The 19,578-nt window shown below is 38.0% G+C and overlaps 1 protein-coding gene across 1 annotated transcript in view; it reads left to right on the top strand.

The window, feature by feature from the left end:
- Nucleotides 1-18,991, top strand: part of tmem8b (transmembrane protein 8B) — a 52,141-nt gene extending 33,150 nt beyond the window's left edge. The window contains exons 7-13 of the mRNA XM_034090371.1: nucleotides 52-148; nucleotides 665-788; nucleotides 7,875-8,017; nucleotides 9,311-9,489; nucleotides 10,025-10,171; nucleotides 14,601-14,717; nucleotides 17,903-18,991. Coding sequence (XP_033946262.1) covers nucleotides 52-148; nucleotides 665-788; nucleotides 7,875-8,017; nucleotides 9,311-9,489; nucleotides 10,025-10,171; nucleotides 14,601-14,717; nucleotides 17,903-18,238 — 1,143 coding nt within the window. The 3' untranslated portion in view covers nucleotides 18,239-18,991. The remainder of the gene's footprint in view (nucleotides 1-51; nucleotides 149-664; nucleotides 789-7,874; nucleotides 8,018-9,310; nucleotides 9,490-10,024; nucleotides 10,172-14,600; nucleotides 14,718-17,902) is intronic.
- The last annotated feature ends 587 nt before the right edge of the window (nucleotides 18,992-19,578 follow it).

The raw sequence follows: 19,578 nt of genomic DNA, 5'->3' as shown, positions 1-19,578 counted from the left end.
TGGTTGATGGTCGGATGGTTGAATGACATTAGTTTTTGTTTCATTTTGCAGTCTACGTTGAAAGGAGCTAATGTCACAGTGTTCGGCTGCCTGAACCACGGGATGCCTCTCTTCTTACGGGATAACTCATCATTGAATTGTGAATCAGGTATGTCTAATATAACTTTGACAACTTGGAGTGTGAGGCTCTTCCACATCTTCACCTTTGAGCAGCAAAAACACTTATTCTCTTTCACCCAAAACGTTGGCCACTGTTTTGCCTAATCTTCAGATAGCTCTTCAACTGACATCATCTTTCAGTTGAACTAGCACTCGTTTTATCAGCACTCACAACAAGTGACACCTCAATATATTACTCACACATGACTGACATACTGTATCACCCCCTTTTAATTGAAGTGAATCTTCAACTCCTTTCTGCACTTTATTTTCATCTAATTCTTGTATGTCACTGCTTGCTACTTAAATGCCACTTCATATTCATTCAGTATTCACTTGTTTAAACTCCATCCTCAACTATTTTAGTATTTTCTAATGTTTTTAATGCACAATCTCAGAAGCAGGAAAACATATATTCATTTCAGAAGAGGTCAACTGTTTTCTTAATGCTGCTGCATAAGCTCTTTCAGTTTCAAACCCTGTGATTTTTCTTTTTCTATTGCAGAAACAGAGGCTGGGTTTTTCCTTTCTGTGAACACCTCTGCTAATATCACCAAGTTGAGGATTCCCTATCCACAGACAGGCACCTGGTACCTCAGTCTGCGCTCTCTATGTGGCACTGAACACGGGTAAGACAGGCTGCTTCTGTATTTATATAGATATGTGTTTATCCTGTATGATTACACGCTGCTTTAGTGGAGATTGAGAAATGTAAAAGTGTTCAAATCCAAAAGTGTATATAAAGATCAATGTCATGTAAATCTTACAAAAATAAAAAACAACAATTAAAAAGTGAATAAGACAGCTTTAGGTGTTTCAGTACGTGGATTTAGTTATCTTTGGACAGGAGCAACCTGTCCATGTTTCCCGTCTTCTTGAAGCTGGTGTGAGGATAATCTTTTATCTTTCAGACATGAAAGTCTCTATTTTGTCATCGAACAAGAAAGAAAATGTGCTTAAATGTCAATCTATTCTTTTTAAAACAAAAACATTGGTACGAATTGTTTTCTCTGAAGTCAAAATTCACGGAAAACAGCCGGATGACTTTGACAGTCTCATAATCGACTATTCAGCTTGGTCCCAGTGGCCCAAAGCAGCATCTGTGAAACAATGTTGCTGTCAATTGCAGGATGACAGTTGCAAAATAAGACATAAAGTCTTATTTCTTAAAAACATATTTGTAAGAGAATAAGTAATTTATTCCCCATCATTAATAAGTCAGTGCTCTAATGAGGACACCGTGCTCCCTGTTGAACGCTGCTGCCTCCCTCATTCAGCCTCACTCCCTCCCATCTGTCTCCCAGCAGATTAAACTGGGATTGACTCCATGAATGTACCTCTGGCAAACACCTAGTGCATGACATGGAGGAGGGTTTGATTTTCAGGTTTAAAAAGCTGATTTTTCATATTTTGACATTTGCATAGTGGGAAATTAACAAAATGATTATCATTTCGGCAGGTAGTAAAAGAGATAAATACACTCATTTTTTGGTATACTAAGCAGACCATAATACATTGAATTGACTGGAAATCTTTGGTTGTAGCCCTTGTTTTTTCTTGACTAGAACATATCTTATCTCTGTTGTTTTCTCCAGCTTCATGTACAGTTTCAACCACAGATGAGCACAACACCGTCTTTATCTGAGTATGGTTTGAAGTCATTATGAGAAATGTTGCAAAACGTTTCCATTTAGTTGTCCATCACAATGTTTTTCACAAATTTCTAAGTATTAAATATCAGCAGATTGAGCTGTTTAGCCGAACTCTTAATGGCACAAAATTGCGAACAGAATGAAATTAAGCTTTTTTTTTGCTGGCAACATGGGACTTCCAATTGAATTTGAATAACAAATAATAGCAGATGGTGCGGGACATGAGCTCATCCTCACACGAGAGCAGTGCTGAGGTATGAAAATGTGGAAAACATTCACATATGTGATAGATTTCCACATGCAAAATTAATCAGGCCTTGTTAGAGAAGAAAAGAGGAAGTGTGAACGATAGACGCTCGTCAAGGCAATTAAACTGAGTGATATAACGTAAAGATTAAGAAGTGAGCAGCTGTGCCAATTAAAAGAATGGGTTCTTGGAAAAAGCAAAGAAACACATTTGTTACCTCCTGGAGTTTCATTGTTTCATGTGACTGATTGTATAAGCTAGCATTTAATAAAGATTCAAGGCACGCAACACAATGCAAGGTTGCTCCTTTGATCCTATAGCATGAGAGATTAAGACATTGTTTATAGGTCCATGTGAATCTGTTAGTTTGATAGCTGCAGTTAACTGCATAACCACACCATCTAACAGGCCAACCCAGTCTCACGGCATTTCGTGTTATAGTCACAACATTTAATCTATTGATTCGTGTTCATCAACACAATTTCCCCCTTTTTTTTCGTGTCACACAGAACGATTTTAAAAGCAATGTATTTCTATTGAACATGTGTTTCGTGCCTGCACCACGTCTTTTTGTCCGTTCGGGTCTTGGAAGACCGGAAGCTGTGGGGTTCATAAAAACATATTCATACTCAATATCAAGCCACGATTATTGTTTTTATTTTAAATCGTATAATGCCTGACTTTTTTTGCCGTCCGTGAGGAACAGAAATGGGGCTCAGAGAAATCTGTATTTTTTTAATCTTTTTTTCCTTCTAATTTGTTATTCTTTTCTAAATAACACACTGTTATTTACTCAACAATAACACACAATTATCCTTGTTTTTATTTATTTGTTTGATTTTATAATCTCTGGCTTTTTGCTGTCCGTCAGGAAGTGAATTTCAAAATAAAGTAACAGGAAACAGACGTAGGCCTATATGGGACATTTCGAGCATCATTGCGATACACAGCCACTGAACTGATTACCCAAGATCCTCAGCTATGGTTTAAGCTCGGTGATTGGATGTTTTAGCCGCAATGCACGTTGGGATATGGTGTTAATGCGATATGAAATCCGAAAAACATTTTGGAGCTTAGGATGGCCGAAGACATTACACTACCCATAATCCTCAGCTATTGTTTGGGACTACAGTCCCTTTGCTTGACAAACCCTGTGATTAATCTTCAAGCTCTGGGATTGGATGTTGGAGTGGCAGTGCGCCAAGGTTACGCTGAGCGTCAAACAGCACTTTGAAATGGAATGAAACCACGGCAGCCTATCAAAAACTGGACTCAAACGGGACCCCCCCCCCAGAACTACACATGCTGGCTATTGTGTTTCACAAAATGTTCTATGGGACGTCTCTACTGCAAACGTTTTTGTTTTTCCCACAATTAGAAGTTGCCAGTATTAAACCCATTGGTGTTATCAAATTTAAAACATATAATTAATAAATGGGTGAAAATTGCTTGTGTCCATAATGGGCAGTATTAATATATATACCCACATGACTGCTCATTGTTACTTTGTAATTCTACTCCACTACAATTCAGAGGTTAACCTGGTATTTTTACTCCACTACATTTATTTGAGTTACTTTGCAGATTCTGATTAATGATGTGAAATATAAACAACGCTTAAATCAGACTTTAGTTACTCCTGAGTAAAATTCAGGGAAGGTGATTGTCAAGTGCCAACAATCAGGAGAGATATTTGATAGTTGGTGCTTGAGAAGACTAAACATTTATCTGCAGATCTCTATAAAGCATATTCATTACTCGTTATTCTCTACTAATAGTTAATTAAAGACTGTATAATGGCTATTTTGCACATCCCTTTCAAGATTTCAAGATTTTCTAAGGTTTATTGACATATCATATACACAATTATGTTGAAGTTATGCAATGAATGAAAAACTTGGGTCGCAGGTTCCTCAACAGTGCATTACAAGACATCTATCAATATGTGTGTATACCTCCATCATTAAACTGTCGTATTCTGCACATTTCTTATACTATCTAAATACATAAGAGTATAATTCATAATATCAGTTAAAGGCAGGGTAGGTAATTTTGGAGAAACGCTAGAATGCGCTAGAATTTGAAAATACACAACTGGAAAAAATCGGCCACTTCCTTACAGAGCCCCTCCTCCAACACACACAAACGCGCACATGACCAATGACGAGATAAGTTTGTGCACAGATGGAAGGCTGACAGGCAGGTAGGCCATCCAGTTACTTTAGCCGGGCCGGCTAAAATGATTGGCCGTGCTTTTCACAGTACTACTACGGCTTCCACAGATGAAATCTTTTTATGGAATTGTTGTCAAAGCATTTAATATATTCATTGCTATCCTATCGGGATGTTAAGAGTATTCCATGGAATATAACAAAAAGTGGACCCAAGATCCGCGTTTCTCTAACAGGGCTGCAAAAGAGGGGTTTGAGCAATATGAGGTATGGCTACCACGGGTGAACTGTTTGGTATTTTGAAAAACAAACTTCACAGACATGTTTTATATAGTTATGGCCCTACAATATATTTTTCAAATATAGCATGATAGGTCCACTTTAAAGGTGGGGTAGGTAATTTTGGAGAAACCAGTTCGAGTGAGCTAGAATTTGAAAATATGCAACCGGAAAAAATGTGCCACTTCCTTACAGAGCCCTTCCTCCAACACACACAAACGCGCACATGACCAATGAGGGCACGAAATAAGTTAGTGCACAGATGGAAGGCTGACAGGCAGGTCGGCCATCCAATCATTTTAGCGCTAAAATGATTGGTCGTGCTTTTTACAGTACTACGGCTTCCACAGATGACATTTTTGTATGGATTTGTTGTCAAAGCACTTAACATATTCATTGCTATCGGGATGTTAAGAGCATTCCATGGAATATAACAAAAAGTGTATCTCGAGCCGGTTTCTCAAACTTACCTACCCCACCTTTAAAGTGCTTCAACATAGTTAACATTGCAGGAAAGCAATATATATATTAGACGTTATGTACTTTGTCAGGCTTAATATTTATCTATAGATATCCCCAAAACTTTTTTCTTATTTAAAAGAAGACCTTAACCTAAAGTATTCTATAATGTTTGAATAAAGGTTAATTCGTTATTCTGTTTTGCACATTCTCCTATTAATATCTTTGTATATCCCGCACTAAACTGTTTTATTGTAGAGATCACTTACAGTATCTACTTGACTTTTTATATTCTATATTTCTATCATTGACCTTCTACTTTCCCTCTATTTTGTATGTACTCTTAATATTTTTTTCATCAAATATAATATTTAAAAAATAATTCAATAACGTGCTTTAACCACTAGGTGTTGCACACAAGGTACACACCCCATAATAACTTGTTATTATTAGTGTAGGACACTTATGTATGTATAACATTTGAAGATGTGTAGTTTTATTCATGTATTCACATAATTTTTTCAGGATATTGCTATACTATTTCACATATTCTATACATTAATATCTGATTTGTAAAACATCAGTATATCCGTCATTTTATGGTAAGCTATTGAAATTCTGAATCCATAGATGTGTCTCCCATCACCCAAAACCCCTGATTATTCTCTCAACTCAGTATTTACATTCTTATATTCAAAGAAAATCAATTATATCTGTGCACCGTTATGGTGTAAATATAACTCTACCAATTGGATCAAATATAAAAGTCAGCCGAATTAATGTTGATACTGCAAGGAGACGTATTGTATGAAGAGAAATTGAAGATGTTGTTTAATTGCTGATATATTTATGATTCACGTCACATATTCAGTTTCGGTGGCAGTTCTTCCAGTTTGTCCAAAGGTCTTCTAATCTGGGCTCTATAAATAAATAACTACGGCAGATGTGTAATATTTATTGCAGCCGAACCGTGTATTACAATGCCGTTATGTGATGACTTTCAAAGAAAAAAGCAAGAACACTCGGATTAAAGTATTATTATTTTATAAATTTTTATATTATACATTTTTCGGATTTCATATCGCATTGACACCATATCCCAACGTGCATTGCGGCTAAACAATCCAATCACTGAGCTTAAACCATAGCTGAGGATCTTGGGTAATCAGTTCAGTGGCTGCCTATCTGTTTCCGGTTATTTTATTTTGAAATTCAGTTCCTGACGGACGCCAAAAAAGCCCGAGATTATAGAATTAAACAAATAAATATAAACAAGGATAATTGTGTGTTATTGATGAGTAAATAACAGTGTGTTATTTAGAAAATAATAACAAATTAGAAGGAAAAAAGATAGATTTCAGTATTCTGAGGCTCTGAGCCCCATTTATTTTCCTCATGGACGGCAAAAAAAGTCAGACATTATACGATTTAAAATAAAAACAATAATCGTGGCTTGATATTGAGTAAGAACATGTTTTTATGAACCACACAGCTTCCGGTCTTCCAAGACCTGAACGGACAAAAAGACGTGCTGCAGGCACGAAACATACTACCAATAGAAATACATTGCTTTTAAAATCGTTCTGTGTGACACGAAAAAAAGGGGGAAATCGTGTTGGTGAACACGAATCAATAGATTAAATGTTGTGACTATAACACAAAATGCCGTGAGACATACATGTAACAAAATAAAAACAATGAGGATTCAAATTGTTCTTAAGAAATACAAAAAAAGATGTTGGCTTATAAAATATCATTCTTTACTTTAGAAGGTAGTGTTGTGGAACGTTCTAGGATACATAAATAGATACATAATGAAGGTCAAACCATCACAATAGAGCTCTAGCTTCCTTGTTGGTCTAAAAAAATCCCTACTGTTATTGCTTCTGGTGATTGCACAAGCATAACAGAGTAACGTTGTCGGACTTATTACCCTAAAATGAATTTGTGTTGATACCCAACATAGTGCTGGACCTCATAAAACAACAAGAGAGACGCACTCACTCACTAGTCTGGCAATGCGTTGAATGAATGTCCATGTCAGCATACTAACATGCTCACGATCACAATGCTGTTATTACGCAAGAACAATTCTATCTACAGTATGTTTACCATCTTAATTTAGCAACATTTCTTGATTAGCACTAAACCCAAATACACTTGAGACTCAAATAAACATAAGTATTTTACCCAATTGTTGACCCGATGACGATGCTCTGTATTTAGCCAATGCTGATTTAATTGTTTATTTATTTCCTCAAAAAAATTAATTGTTACAAATTGGAAGTATTTATTAGCAATGAAACAAAACCAGTTGCTTAACAAATTAAAGCTCAATTGATTCTAGTATGTTCATGTGCCATTTAGGAGTTGTAAGCATGTATCAAAGATTATCAGGATAACATTGTAAATCTTGAATATCTGGACATTTCTAAATCATGCCATGGCTACTACAATTGTTAGCATTCATCCTGATGGGTACATGATGTTATAACCACATTTATTGGCAATATTTCCAATTGTTGTTGAGACATCTCACTCTAAACCACAACTGTGAACCTCATGGTGACATTAGAGGAAAAGTCAAGGGGTCTCCAAAGTCATGAGGATTCATCATTTGGGGAACAGCATGGACATTTCATGGATATCCATTCAATCGTGAAGGACAGACTGACATTGCCATCTCGAGTTCCATGCCTCTAGCTTGGCCACATCAACTGACCACAAATAAGAAAGGCTATCTTGAGAGCAGAATATGTCATTTGAAATCCTTTTTAAAAGTGAAACAGTAGCCCCTTTCTACCTTCACACTGATAAAAAACGGTACGTATATTCCCCTGTGGTGCTGCAGTGATGTTCGTCTTCTTCACCTCCAACTAACTTTCTGCCTGTCTCTGACTTTTTCAGATTTGAAGCATGCCCCAATGTCACCGCTGAGGTGTATATGCGCGCATACCTGACTCCATGCATCAATGACTGTGGGACGTATGGACAGTGCAAGCTTCTACGCACAAACAACTATCTTTATGCTGCCTGTGAATGCAAAGCAGGTAAGAACTTCCCTATAAAATCTGTAAATCATGTTCAGTGTATTCTTCAGGCTCACATGGAGAGCTTGTTTTCTCCTTCTCTGCTGATTTGATTCAGTGCACACTTTGAATGTGCACTGAATTCAGATTAGGTGGTCTATTTATGTCATCTTTGATTCTATTTCAATGTACGCTTTTTGAAATTCTATTTGCATTTACTAAACCCAGTTATGGAAGCCGGTAACCAACAAAGCATAGCAAGTTGTTTGATAGAAGTCGATGAATAGTTGTACAAATTTGGTGTACTACGTTGTCTTTCATTGTTAATCACTAATTAATTATCAGCAAGAAGCGTGACCATGAATTCATAAGTGAAAGTGATTTTCAGCAGTCAAAAGCTTTTTTGCATACAAGATAAGATATTACTTTATGTAAGGGAATTAGGTCATCACTGCTGCAAATATTTTTTAATTAGTTTGAACATACATCATGCAGTGTGACAAGTGAATGGGAGACAGCAAGGTTAAATGGGACAGGTATCTTTTCAGAATTGACCTAGCAATGCTGCGATCAAAGTGCAGCTGTTGAATGAGTCATACAGCGGCCAGGTATTAATCTTCTAATATAAGCCAATAATACACCCTCTTAATTACGAACAGCATTTCAATAAAAGATGAGCTTATGAAACTAAACAAAGCGCATCCTCTGGGGCTTTTAAAAAAATCCTGCCTTTGATGTTCTTTTATCAGAGCTGCTTTCTTTTCAGTTCAATTCATTGTCATACTTCATATGTGTGACTGCTTCCTGGCAGGCGCTTTGCATTCAGCACTTGCCCTTGCCCCGTCTCACACTGAAAACTCTCCGTTCAACAGTGCTCACAAATATTTAATTCACACTGTCGTATCTAATCCAGCCATTTTTGAAGATTGAATTAAAGAAGCAGAGCAGGGGTGTTTTTTCTCTAGATGAGTTCACACCAGGAGACTTGGTTAGAAAATAAACAACCTCTCATTTATCTGTTTTGATTGTTTTTCACAGAGATTTCTTTTTTTACAAGGGCCCATGGATAATTCATCTTGTCAAGAGATACATCTACATACATTTTTAAATACTTAACATTCTAAAGGGTTAAAACTTCAAGACAACTTTCTTAAAGTCTATTCACAGTTTTTGGGAAGTCAGAAACCATTTTAACTCAAGTTTCTCTTTTCCAACCTTAAAAAGCCTGGGAACACAACAGCTTTCTTTTCTCTTAGATGTCTAGTTTCTCAGATCATCATACAGTGTAGTACTGACTGTGTGTCTGTGTGTTAGGTTGGGAGGGCTGGGGATGCACAGACAACTCGGAGGCTTACTCCTACAGCTTCCAGCTCCTCTCCACCCTGCTGCTCTGCCTCAGTAACCTGATGTTTGTCCCGCCGGTGGCCATCGCCATCCGGAGCCACTACCTGCTGGAGGCTTCAGTCTACATCTTCACCATGTTCTTTTCCACTGTGAGTGACTGTCACACAAACACAGTGGTGCATGTTCCATCCACTAATAATAACAAAGTAGACCTAAAAAGATGTTTGGGTCTGATAATAGCACAAACAGTAGGAAAGATGCATTATTGGTTTACTTTGCATGGAAAAACTAATCTTGATATCTGTCAGTAGACTGCAAACTACAACACATGGCTGCAAACATTAGACATTTTAAAATATAACAAACCGGTATATGCTTTGTACATGTTTAGTGAGGATAGATAATGTATGCATTTGTTTGGCTTCATTCATACCAATGGTTAAAATAACAATTTTAGATCTAAATCAAGGCCAAATTAAAAAAGCTCACCACATGAAGATAGTCTAGCGAAGGCAACAACCAGAGCATAGCATCCAGCTCTTCATACAATGATGTACATGTCAGCTCTTGTTATGGAATAATTTCATAATAAATAACTTTACTAATCCAATTCCTGATGTGTTGTTTCTGTCACATCTTCTTGTGTGTATAACCACTCACTGCCTTCTCCCTCTCCTCTGACAGTTCTACCATGCGTGTGATCAGCCGGGTATTGTGGTCTTCTGCATCATGGAGTACGACGTGCTGCAGTTCTGTGACTTCCTCGGCTCGCTGATGTCAGTGTGGGTCACTGTCATTGCGATGGCCAGGCTAAAGTCCATCATCAAACAGGTAGGCACCTACTGTAGATCTCATTATACTTCAAGGGAAGTCAAGTGACATTTTGATTATAATTAAATGTATTATGTCAACAGATTTCACATAACTGTATAAGGTTAGTTAAAAAGCAATAATATGAAGTTTAAAAAAAAACAATTAGGTTCAACTTATATAATATTATTGCTTTCAACTAACTGATATATACTACTGATATCTGATTATGATAACTTAATACAGTTATGTTTAATCTGTTGACATAATACATTTAATTAAAGTCAACCATTCAGTTTTTTCAGTTTCACTATTTTAATGGAGCTGTATTCTTACCTAATATTCCAACTAATGGCCACTTTTGTTTCCAAGGCAGTTGAGTTCACTACATAACATGCCCAGAATTCAAGTGGATGAGGTCATTAAAGTGTCCACCCACAACAAACCCAGATTGTGTCTCTAAAGAGAGTTATAGCCTTTCTAAACAGAAACTCAAGACTGGTTAGATTTGCTTGTGCAGACATCAAGAATTAGACATCGATAGACCATGCCTGTCCACTGTCATGCGTTTATTATGACAGCACCGAGACTGAGAGGTCAACCTTAGCGGTCGACAACTTGAAAACTATGAAATAAACAGGGATTAGAGGATGCACAAGTAGAGCTGTGAAGGAGAAAATATAAATGAGTACCACATATGCCCAAATGTGTAGTTATTAATCAGAAGATCAATGTGTTAGAATCAGCAATGCCTCGTGCTAAATTCTCCGGTTGTTGACATATTGGTGGATAACAGTAAACACTAACAGGTGCACCTTCTCCCTATGTCGCTCCATGGCTGCCCACCAAGATGGAGCATGCGTGTGTGTGTGTGTGTGTGTGTGTGTGTGTGTGTGTGTGTGTGTGTGTGTGTGTGTACACATGTCCATAAATGAGGGAGGGGTAGAGGGGGCGGAGTAGTGGGAGGGAGGGAGAGTATACAAACAGCTGCTGTCCTCTAGAGTTTTCATTTTTTGCCGAGCACTGCAGTCTGCAGTCACTAATCAAATCGCACATGTCCGGACTGGCAAGTGGAGTTGTGTGTTTGTGTAATAGATGGAGACTGTGTGTGTGTGTGTGTGTGTGTGTGTGTGTGTGTGTGTGTGTGCGCGCGCGCGCGTGCGTGCGTGCGTGCGTGCGTGTGTATGTTTGTTGTCTGTGTATGTGCGTGTTGATTTGTTTGTTTATGTCCATGACCGCAGTAGAGGGCAAAGGACCCAGCAGCACCTCATAGTGTTTTGTTTGTATGTGACTTTTAGACCTCCAAAGGCTGAAAAGTCATCACAATTATGTCAGCAGAATATCTAACAACGACATTTTGTCTTCAGTAGAATTGTTTTATCTTAATTTGCTGAAGGTCATTGCCTCAGAATCATATAAATCAAACAGGATAATTATGTTTAATATCATTTTGATCTAATCTTTGTCTGTTTGGGAACTCTTTTATTGAGCTGTTATGGTACCTTGTCCTCACCAAAGTTATTGCTGAGATCTGGGTAAGACAATAAAACAATAGTGTTCAGACAATCAAAACATTTAAGACAGACTTTTTTAACCACATGAGGTTAAACCGAAGTAAACACAGCTGAAAGATGTTGCCAAGAAAAATACATTTACAAGCACAGTTGCGGGAATTATGCTATGTCAAAGTTGAACCTCTGTACACTGCTTGGACTGTAAGAAGTGAAAATAGTCACTGTGTCAACCATTGGCTTGTCACAGGATAAGGCATATTTAAGCTACCAAAATGTTAGCATTATCTTTTATGAACTAAAAAACATTAAGGGAAAGGAAATCAGGTGAGAAGTATAGGTTTATTTCTCATAGACTCTCATAGACTAGACCTCTATATAATCTGACTTTCAAGGGGTTCATCTACAGCTCCTGGAACTATTAGGCAATGTCCTCCCCTATGTCTCCCCCTTCCACTACTGTACCTCTCAAAGAAGGCACTTAAAGGCACCTCTGCAATGGCTCCAGATTTCAGAGCTGGAGGGAGCATCTTGACAAAACGTGATGGATATAGAAAACAGCCATTTTAGGTTTTGATGTTATTTTATATTTTCTCTTTCAAGTTAGCTCATATAACAATACAGAAACACAATGTCTTGCTATTATTACATGTTTATTTTTATTATGGGGAAGAGATGGTGAAGACAAGGTCATAAATGTATCCATTGACTATGAAATTAGATTAAAGCTTTTCGTAATTAAGAGGGTGTATTATTGGCTTATATTAGGAGATTAATACCAGGCCGCTGTATGACTCATTCAACAGCGGCCCATTTGATCGCAGTATTATAGGTCTTACCTTGCTGTCTCCCATATGCTCTTCACTATCTTAGTGTTCCCAACATTTATTTTCCCTATTCTTTACTAAGCATGGTCCTTGTAACACAATGTATTGAGGCACTGGCATTGGACATGTTGTAATCCATATGTACTACAGTCTTTATTACTGCATATAAGTAAGCATGAACATATATGTGGCAGATAGAAATAGACTTTGTACTAGGATTCCCGAAGGCTTGTCTGTCACAGCTACAGATAATAATTCATTACAGCTAAACCTCAAGCCTGCATACAATACACATGCATGTTATGGCGCCCCTGTCTGATCCATGGTGCAGTATGACTGATGACTCGTGCTGCCCAGAGTCCTCGGGCTGCTCCACGCTGCTCCTCTCCTTCTCCGTCTGTGCCAATTATTCCTGCTCTCCTGCAGCACAGGTCTTCCCTTTCCGTCTCCAAAATCCCCAATTCCTCCTCACGTGCCCTTCCAGACAGAAGAAAGCAGACCTCAGGCATCCTGCACAGGCTTAAGTTCTCCCAAAGCTGTGCAGCCCAGTTTATTGATTTTTTTCCCTCTCACGTTATTTCTTTCATATCCTGTGGCTTTATGTCAAATTGTGAGCTTGACCAAAAAAGTTAAACCGGCAATATTTATAGCATGGACTTCTTTTGCAAGTGTTTTTTTTATTTTTTATTACTGGGGCTCTCAGTCATTAAATAAAGTTCAGTTGGTGTATCGTTCTGCAAACACTTCATCGGAGCTCTGTTATTTTATGCACTGATGACACGATTACTTAATAGCAGGCTTTTAACTTGACTTTTTCACATTTGTGAAAAGCCTGGTCTTGTAGAAGCTGTTAACATTACAGGATATGGTTGTGATGTTTTCTGTATCAATGGATACCAAATATGTTGTGCTATTACGAGGACAAAAAGTCCAGTTTTGAATTGTACGGGAGTTAATGTGCATTTGTTGAGGACTGCAGATAAATCAACTGCATGCCACACTGTATATGAGATTGAGTCATAAGAATACGCTTTATCAAGCTCTGACAACACAAACAGCACCTAAATGTTTTAACTTTAATTAATAGGATCAAATGATTGGTGTTGGTTATTTCAGGGAGGGATTACGTACTGCGAACCTCAGACTCTGGCATACTTTCAATTGCCCTTTCCTGTCTCCGCACTTTTTAGGGATTGTGCATCAGTGTTGCTGCCCAAACCTTCTAGGACTCCCTCCCTGCTGAAATCCATAATGCCCCTTCTCTAGACATCTTCAAATATACCCTGGAAACTCATCTGTCTAAAATAGCCTTCCAACCTTAGTTACTCATCCCCCTGCGCTCACAGACAGCGCCACACTACGCCTCATCTGTCTTATGTCTCCTTGTCTGTTTTCTTCTATTTGAGACATTTACATTTTGAATTGTTTATTTCAAGTCTTTTAATTTCTCCAATGCCTTGTCTTTGTATGCTGCTGCAACGCAAACATTTCCCAAATTGGGATAAATAAAGTACTTTTTATCTTGTCTTATCTTATCTTCTCTGTGTCCCAATGTACCTAGAGTGTGTTTTGGCGCTAAATAAATGTTCTTATTTATTTATTAGTTGGTAATAGAGAAACAATTGAATATGTCAAGCTATTTTAATTCTCCTTTACTGTAGTTTTCCATTTCTTACTAATTGACGTACACACACACACAAGGCATTTTCCCTGCCCGTTTGTGCTACATTCCAGCTTTTTTGTAGCAACACAGTTACAGCTACAATGGACCTCCATGAATGTAGCCGCTGTGTTAAAAAAAGTTGAACCCGCATCCGAAAAACAGGACACAGGTGCAGAAAGAAAGAAAGAAGATGTAGTTCCACATTTAGTAACTGACAATCGTGTCCAGGTGTTTTAGTAACCGTCAATCATTTCTAAAAGACTTCAAAGGTTTTGTCGCCATTTTTATACAATGTCAGGAGGAAATTACATTTATGACAGTTTTACTCTCTCCAAAACCACTGATGTGTTGTGTCCTGAACACACAACTATCCTGTTATTTACCAAGGCAGTAACAGTGTCAGTGGAGTTTATGGAGGGCTGTTATTGATCCATGTGTTTTTTGTCAAGGTGCTGTATCTGCTGGGGGCGATGTCTCTGTCTATGGCTCTGCAGCTAGACCGTCACGGTCTGTGGAACCTGCTGGGACCCAGCCTGTTTGCCCTGGGCATCATGGCCGTGGCATGGGTAAGGACTATTCTTGTATTTACTGCATAGTAGAAGACTAGACAAGAAGAACAGATCTAAAAGCTGATTTATTCCATATTGAGTTCATCTGCATTTAAAAACGGTATAATTGCAAAAATTAACCATTCCAAGTGTAACCAGTTCATTGGAATATACCAATAATAAAGGCATTTAATAAAGGTGTTACTCTTTGTAACACACAGTATGCTCTTGTATGACACAATTATAAATATAGGCTTCTTAATCTTCTCGAGGTAAAGACAGACTTTCCTCTTAGAAAATGTTACTACTTACAGCGTGTGGTCTACAAGGGATGAAAGATGATTCATTTTAATACATGAAGTGTGTTTGACATTCGTAGACAAGCTTGTTGAAACATTCAGATGAAATGTGTCAGCACTGTTCATCTATTGTTCCTCATGCTAGTAAGTGTAAAAGGATTTAAAACATCATTTAAGATTAGTGCTGGAGCATGGCTAAAAACTGTGTGTTTCTGACCAGTGAAGCTATTTTACATTAGTATGGAAGGGGCTTTAAAAGCTTTGCAGCCTGTGGGTATTAGTCATGGGTTGTAGTTTCATTATAAGTCAGCTTGTACTTCCACTGACTCTTCTCCGAGTCATAATGTGCTCCCTGAACTGAAAAGATAAAAAATAATAGTCTTTCAGGCAAGGTTCTTGGAAAAAAGCCTTTCACACCAAACCCTCTAACATGAGTTTGAAAACAAGGTTTGTGGCTTCCTTGGAGAAAGCTTTGCTCTGAATAAAGTGTGGGAGTTGTAGCACTGTGAATTATCTTTCTGTGAGCTGCAGGATCCTACACAAACTGTGGGAGATAAAGTAATGTTACAATTCCTACGTGTAAATCATCCAGTTTAAGGACACAATATATTTGACCATAGAGATGAGATTAACAGCAGTACTTCCGGATTCATGCAGGGCACTAGTTTATCATTCAAATGTGAGTGCATTTGGAGTTTACATAAAGCCATTGGCTTCAACTATGTTGCTCTTTTTCCTTATAAGGCTTAGCTCTAGCATATTTGTAGAGAGCTTGTTGACATATGTTATTTGACAAATGTAAAACATCATGTTCTGGTTTACTGTTACTTTCATTATCAAATAAAGGACTAAATGCAAAAACAATACTTTTATGAAAAAAAGAAAGCAGTAAAATAAAGTCTCAAACACAGCGTATTTATCTACATACGACAATGACCTACAAGCCTCCTGACCACAGTATTTAAATAAGCACAGCAACTTAAAACATAAAATGCAAGTTATGCTACTGTTTCAAATGTTTAAAGTAACACTTGCTCGAGCTTTGATTACCCACCACTTCATAATTTATCAACAGTTCAATAGTCTGCATTTCAGCACCGCCTCCTCAATCCCTCAGTTTGAGTGCTGCACATTTTCTACAAGAGCCCTTTCATTTCAACTTGTCATGTTTTTGCAAAGCCTGGCATTCCGAATGTTCCCAGACACAACCGAATTAGATCAGTCAAGTGAAGGGCACCAGCGTCTGCTGCTCAGCTCTGCAGACGCTTCATGAGCAGTAAGAAGGAGGGGAGAAGTTCAGATCTGTCAATGCCAAAAATCCCTAACTCAAACTAAACGAGGTCCCTGACTTGTATACATGACAAGACCATCCTGGTCTAATTTTTTTGTTTTAACCAAAAGATGATGCAGTTTCTAAGGGACCGAGTTCCTTGAATTTGCTTAACATAGATTATTAGCAATGAAATAAAATGCATACATAATCAAGTCATTTTATAGTCAATTAGAGCCATTTTACTGCCAGAATACATGTCATAATTTGTGTCTTTCATGAACAACTTATTTGGCAATGTCCGGATTCTTACTGCTAAAACAATCTAATGCAAGCAATCAGTGTTTATGAACCGATGAAAATAGAGTCTGAAATCAATAATGAAGCATTCTCTAAACGCTGTTTAGGAAGAAACTAAATGCACGTCTCTCTGTGCCACATGTTCAGCAAAGATTGAGTAAATGTTCTGTTTTATACAAATTGAGACATTGTATACAGTTAGTGCCAAGAATAAATATATTTATAAATAAAAAATATAGCAAAAGCTGTGACGGCCCAATTGCTGATGACCAATTGAAAGCCTCTATCAGCTGATTATGATCCTTGTGATGTAGGCTGCAGCAGTAGTCATGAATGCTAATTTCAGGCAATAAAGCAGAGATTTATGAAAAATCCGACCCTCTGTTCCTCCATTCAAAGTAAACTGCCTGGTGGTCCATCACTCACATCCCATTGGTCTCCATTTTTTAATGTCTGTGCCATGTGTGATCTCCCACTTCAATAACCTGTTTTGACATGAAATGTGTTCATTAAATCAAAGAAGGAGGACGATTAAACATGGTGACCAGTGAGCAATAAACTTTATGGGTGCCTTAGTTTCCGAATCATTTTATGGAAATAAATGTACAGTATAGCAGATGTTGTTTCTTACTAATTGTCTTTGAAAGGACTTTAGAATTGGAGATTTGTTTACAATGTCTTAAACTCAATTTTAGCTTTTTGTGCAGATCGACCAAATCTCAACAAACTAATGTTGACTGGCACTTTAAATGTCCAGTTTTACTATACATTACTTTAAACGCGACACTGTTTCGTGGTGGACACGTTTGTTATACTCTCATTTACCTGTGTAACGTAAAGCCCAGAGGAGCATAACCCCATTTTCAATCAGTAATGAACTGGCTCTCTGATCATAAATACAAAAACACGTTCTTTCTGTTTCTATGCGGTTGTTACAGGTAGTTAAAGAATTGGGAAAATATATTGGGAAAATATTTTCATGGGTAAACAAATAGATCTCAGTATTTGAAGTTTTTTGGCATTGTGCAGTTATTTCCTGGAAATGACTCTTCTTGCTAAAATGTGATGACAGGTGATTTGAAATGAACACATGGAAAAAGAAAAAAGAATGAAAAGCCCTCTGTCAATGTTGTTCAACAGAGTTTCATGATGTTACTGACATTGGAACTAAAGTCAATTAAAGAAAAGAAAACCTAAATTCAACCAACTCCACTTCTCTATTATTATGCTCTTTGTCAGTGTAATTTCATAGCTCAAATAGATTACCATTTACAACTTCAGATTGGATGAATAACAGGTCCTAAAACCTTGTTTTATGTGTGTTGACCTGTCAGACGGTGCGCACCATCCGTCGGCGGCGTTGCTACCCGCCCACCTGGAAGCGCTGGGTGTTCTTCCTGTTCCCGGGCACCATGATCGCCACCTCCGCCGTGGCCCTCTACGCCTTTGTGGAGACAGAGGAGAACTACTTCTACATCCACAGCATCTGGCACATGCTGATCGCAGGGAGCGTGGGCTTCCTCCTCCCGCCTCGCGCCAAGCCTGACGCCAAGGTGACCCCGCTGAAGCGTAGGCGAGGCTGCGGCTATCAGCTGTGCGTTAACGAGCACGAGGAGCTGGGTCTGGTGGACCCCGCCATCATCTCCATCAACAGCATCTGCACCAGCTGATAAACTCCCCACTCCCAGCCTTTTAGCTTAGAGACACTTCATTGCCTTCTTTTACTTGGGAAATTCACAGACGGAAATTAAGCCACAGAACTTGAAAAAGCAATGTAAATATTGTAATGCAGATGTGACACATTGGATTTCTTATTTTGGTTGTAATTGTTATGGTTATTACTATCAATACAACTGTAATTATTATTATCTATAGTTAGAGTTGTTCTGATGAATTGTGGGTGTACAGTGACACACTGTTGTTTGTGAATATGTATTTAAAGTCAAAGCTGAAACACTGCTGCTATCTGACGGTGACTGTAAAACTGCTTCTGTTGGTTATTTATTGGTGGTCTTGTGAACAGGCCAGTTATTGTACTGTTGGGGGCACAGATCAGGGGAGAAGTGGGGGGTCATTAATCAAGGGCACAGCTTTTCTGGAATTCTTTTGAAATATATCTTTTGCACTGAGACACAAAAATGTTATTCTGTACATTTTTATAACAATATAAACTACAGTGTGCATCACAAATGTAAAACCTAGTTGTCTTGTGGAATGTTAGACTGTCTTTTGCAATTGCAATGTATCGCTTTTACACGAATGTGCAGATGTGGAACAGTTTCAAAGTTCAGTTGTCTGTTGAAAGAAAAGAGGAGAGGATTATTTAAAAGACCTCAAACCAAGACCTCACTTCCCTGTTATTTTCTGACAGGACCTGTGTGACACCACATTCATAAACAATAAATGTTTCCTTTCTTCCCTCAGTATCACTTCTGCTTTCGGAGCTTTTAAAATGTAGTGCAACTGTTGAATCTCCCACAAAGACATCATATTGCAATCCCTGCCCTAATGGAAACCAGTTGTACTCAGACAGTGAGATGAGACGCTGTCAACAACATCCTCCCAGGAATAGAGTGAGAGATGAATAATTCTCTAACAAAGCAGCAGTATGAAGGCAGCTTCAGAGCATACTGTTGATATGAAACCGCTGTCTTATATAAGGAATATGGCTCTTCGTGTATGCCTGTTTAGATGTGATCCATCGGCAGATCCACAGGATTTTTCATCCGTGTGTATTCTTTTTCTATCAAGTTATATCAGGAAGATGAACAAATTCATTATTTTTAATAAGCTAGGATTGGAGGTTGTACCTGGCCTTGACAACAAACCAATACACACATGATAGTGTGTGCTAGCGGGTCTGTGAGGCTGTTCTTAAAGGGGACATATTATCTTCATTTCCTGGTTCGTACATATATTGGGTTTCTATTAGAATATGTTGACATGCTTTAATATAAAAAAACACATGATTTTTCCCCATACTGTCTGAAGATTATTCACCTGCTGTCTG

The sequence above is a fragment of the Pseudochaenichthys georgianus genome, chromosome 9, assembly GCF_902827115.2.
Source record: "Pseudochaenichthys georgianus chromosome 9, fPseGeo1.2, whole genome shotgun sequence".
In the NCBI taxonomy this organism is placed as follows: domain Eukaryota; kingdom Metazoa; phylum Chordata; class Actinopteri; order Perciformes; family Channichthyidae; genus Pseudochaenichthys; species Pseudochaenichthys georgianus.
Note: the sequence above shows the minus strand (reverse complement) of the source record. Positions and strands in the feature narration are given on the sequence as shown.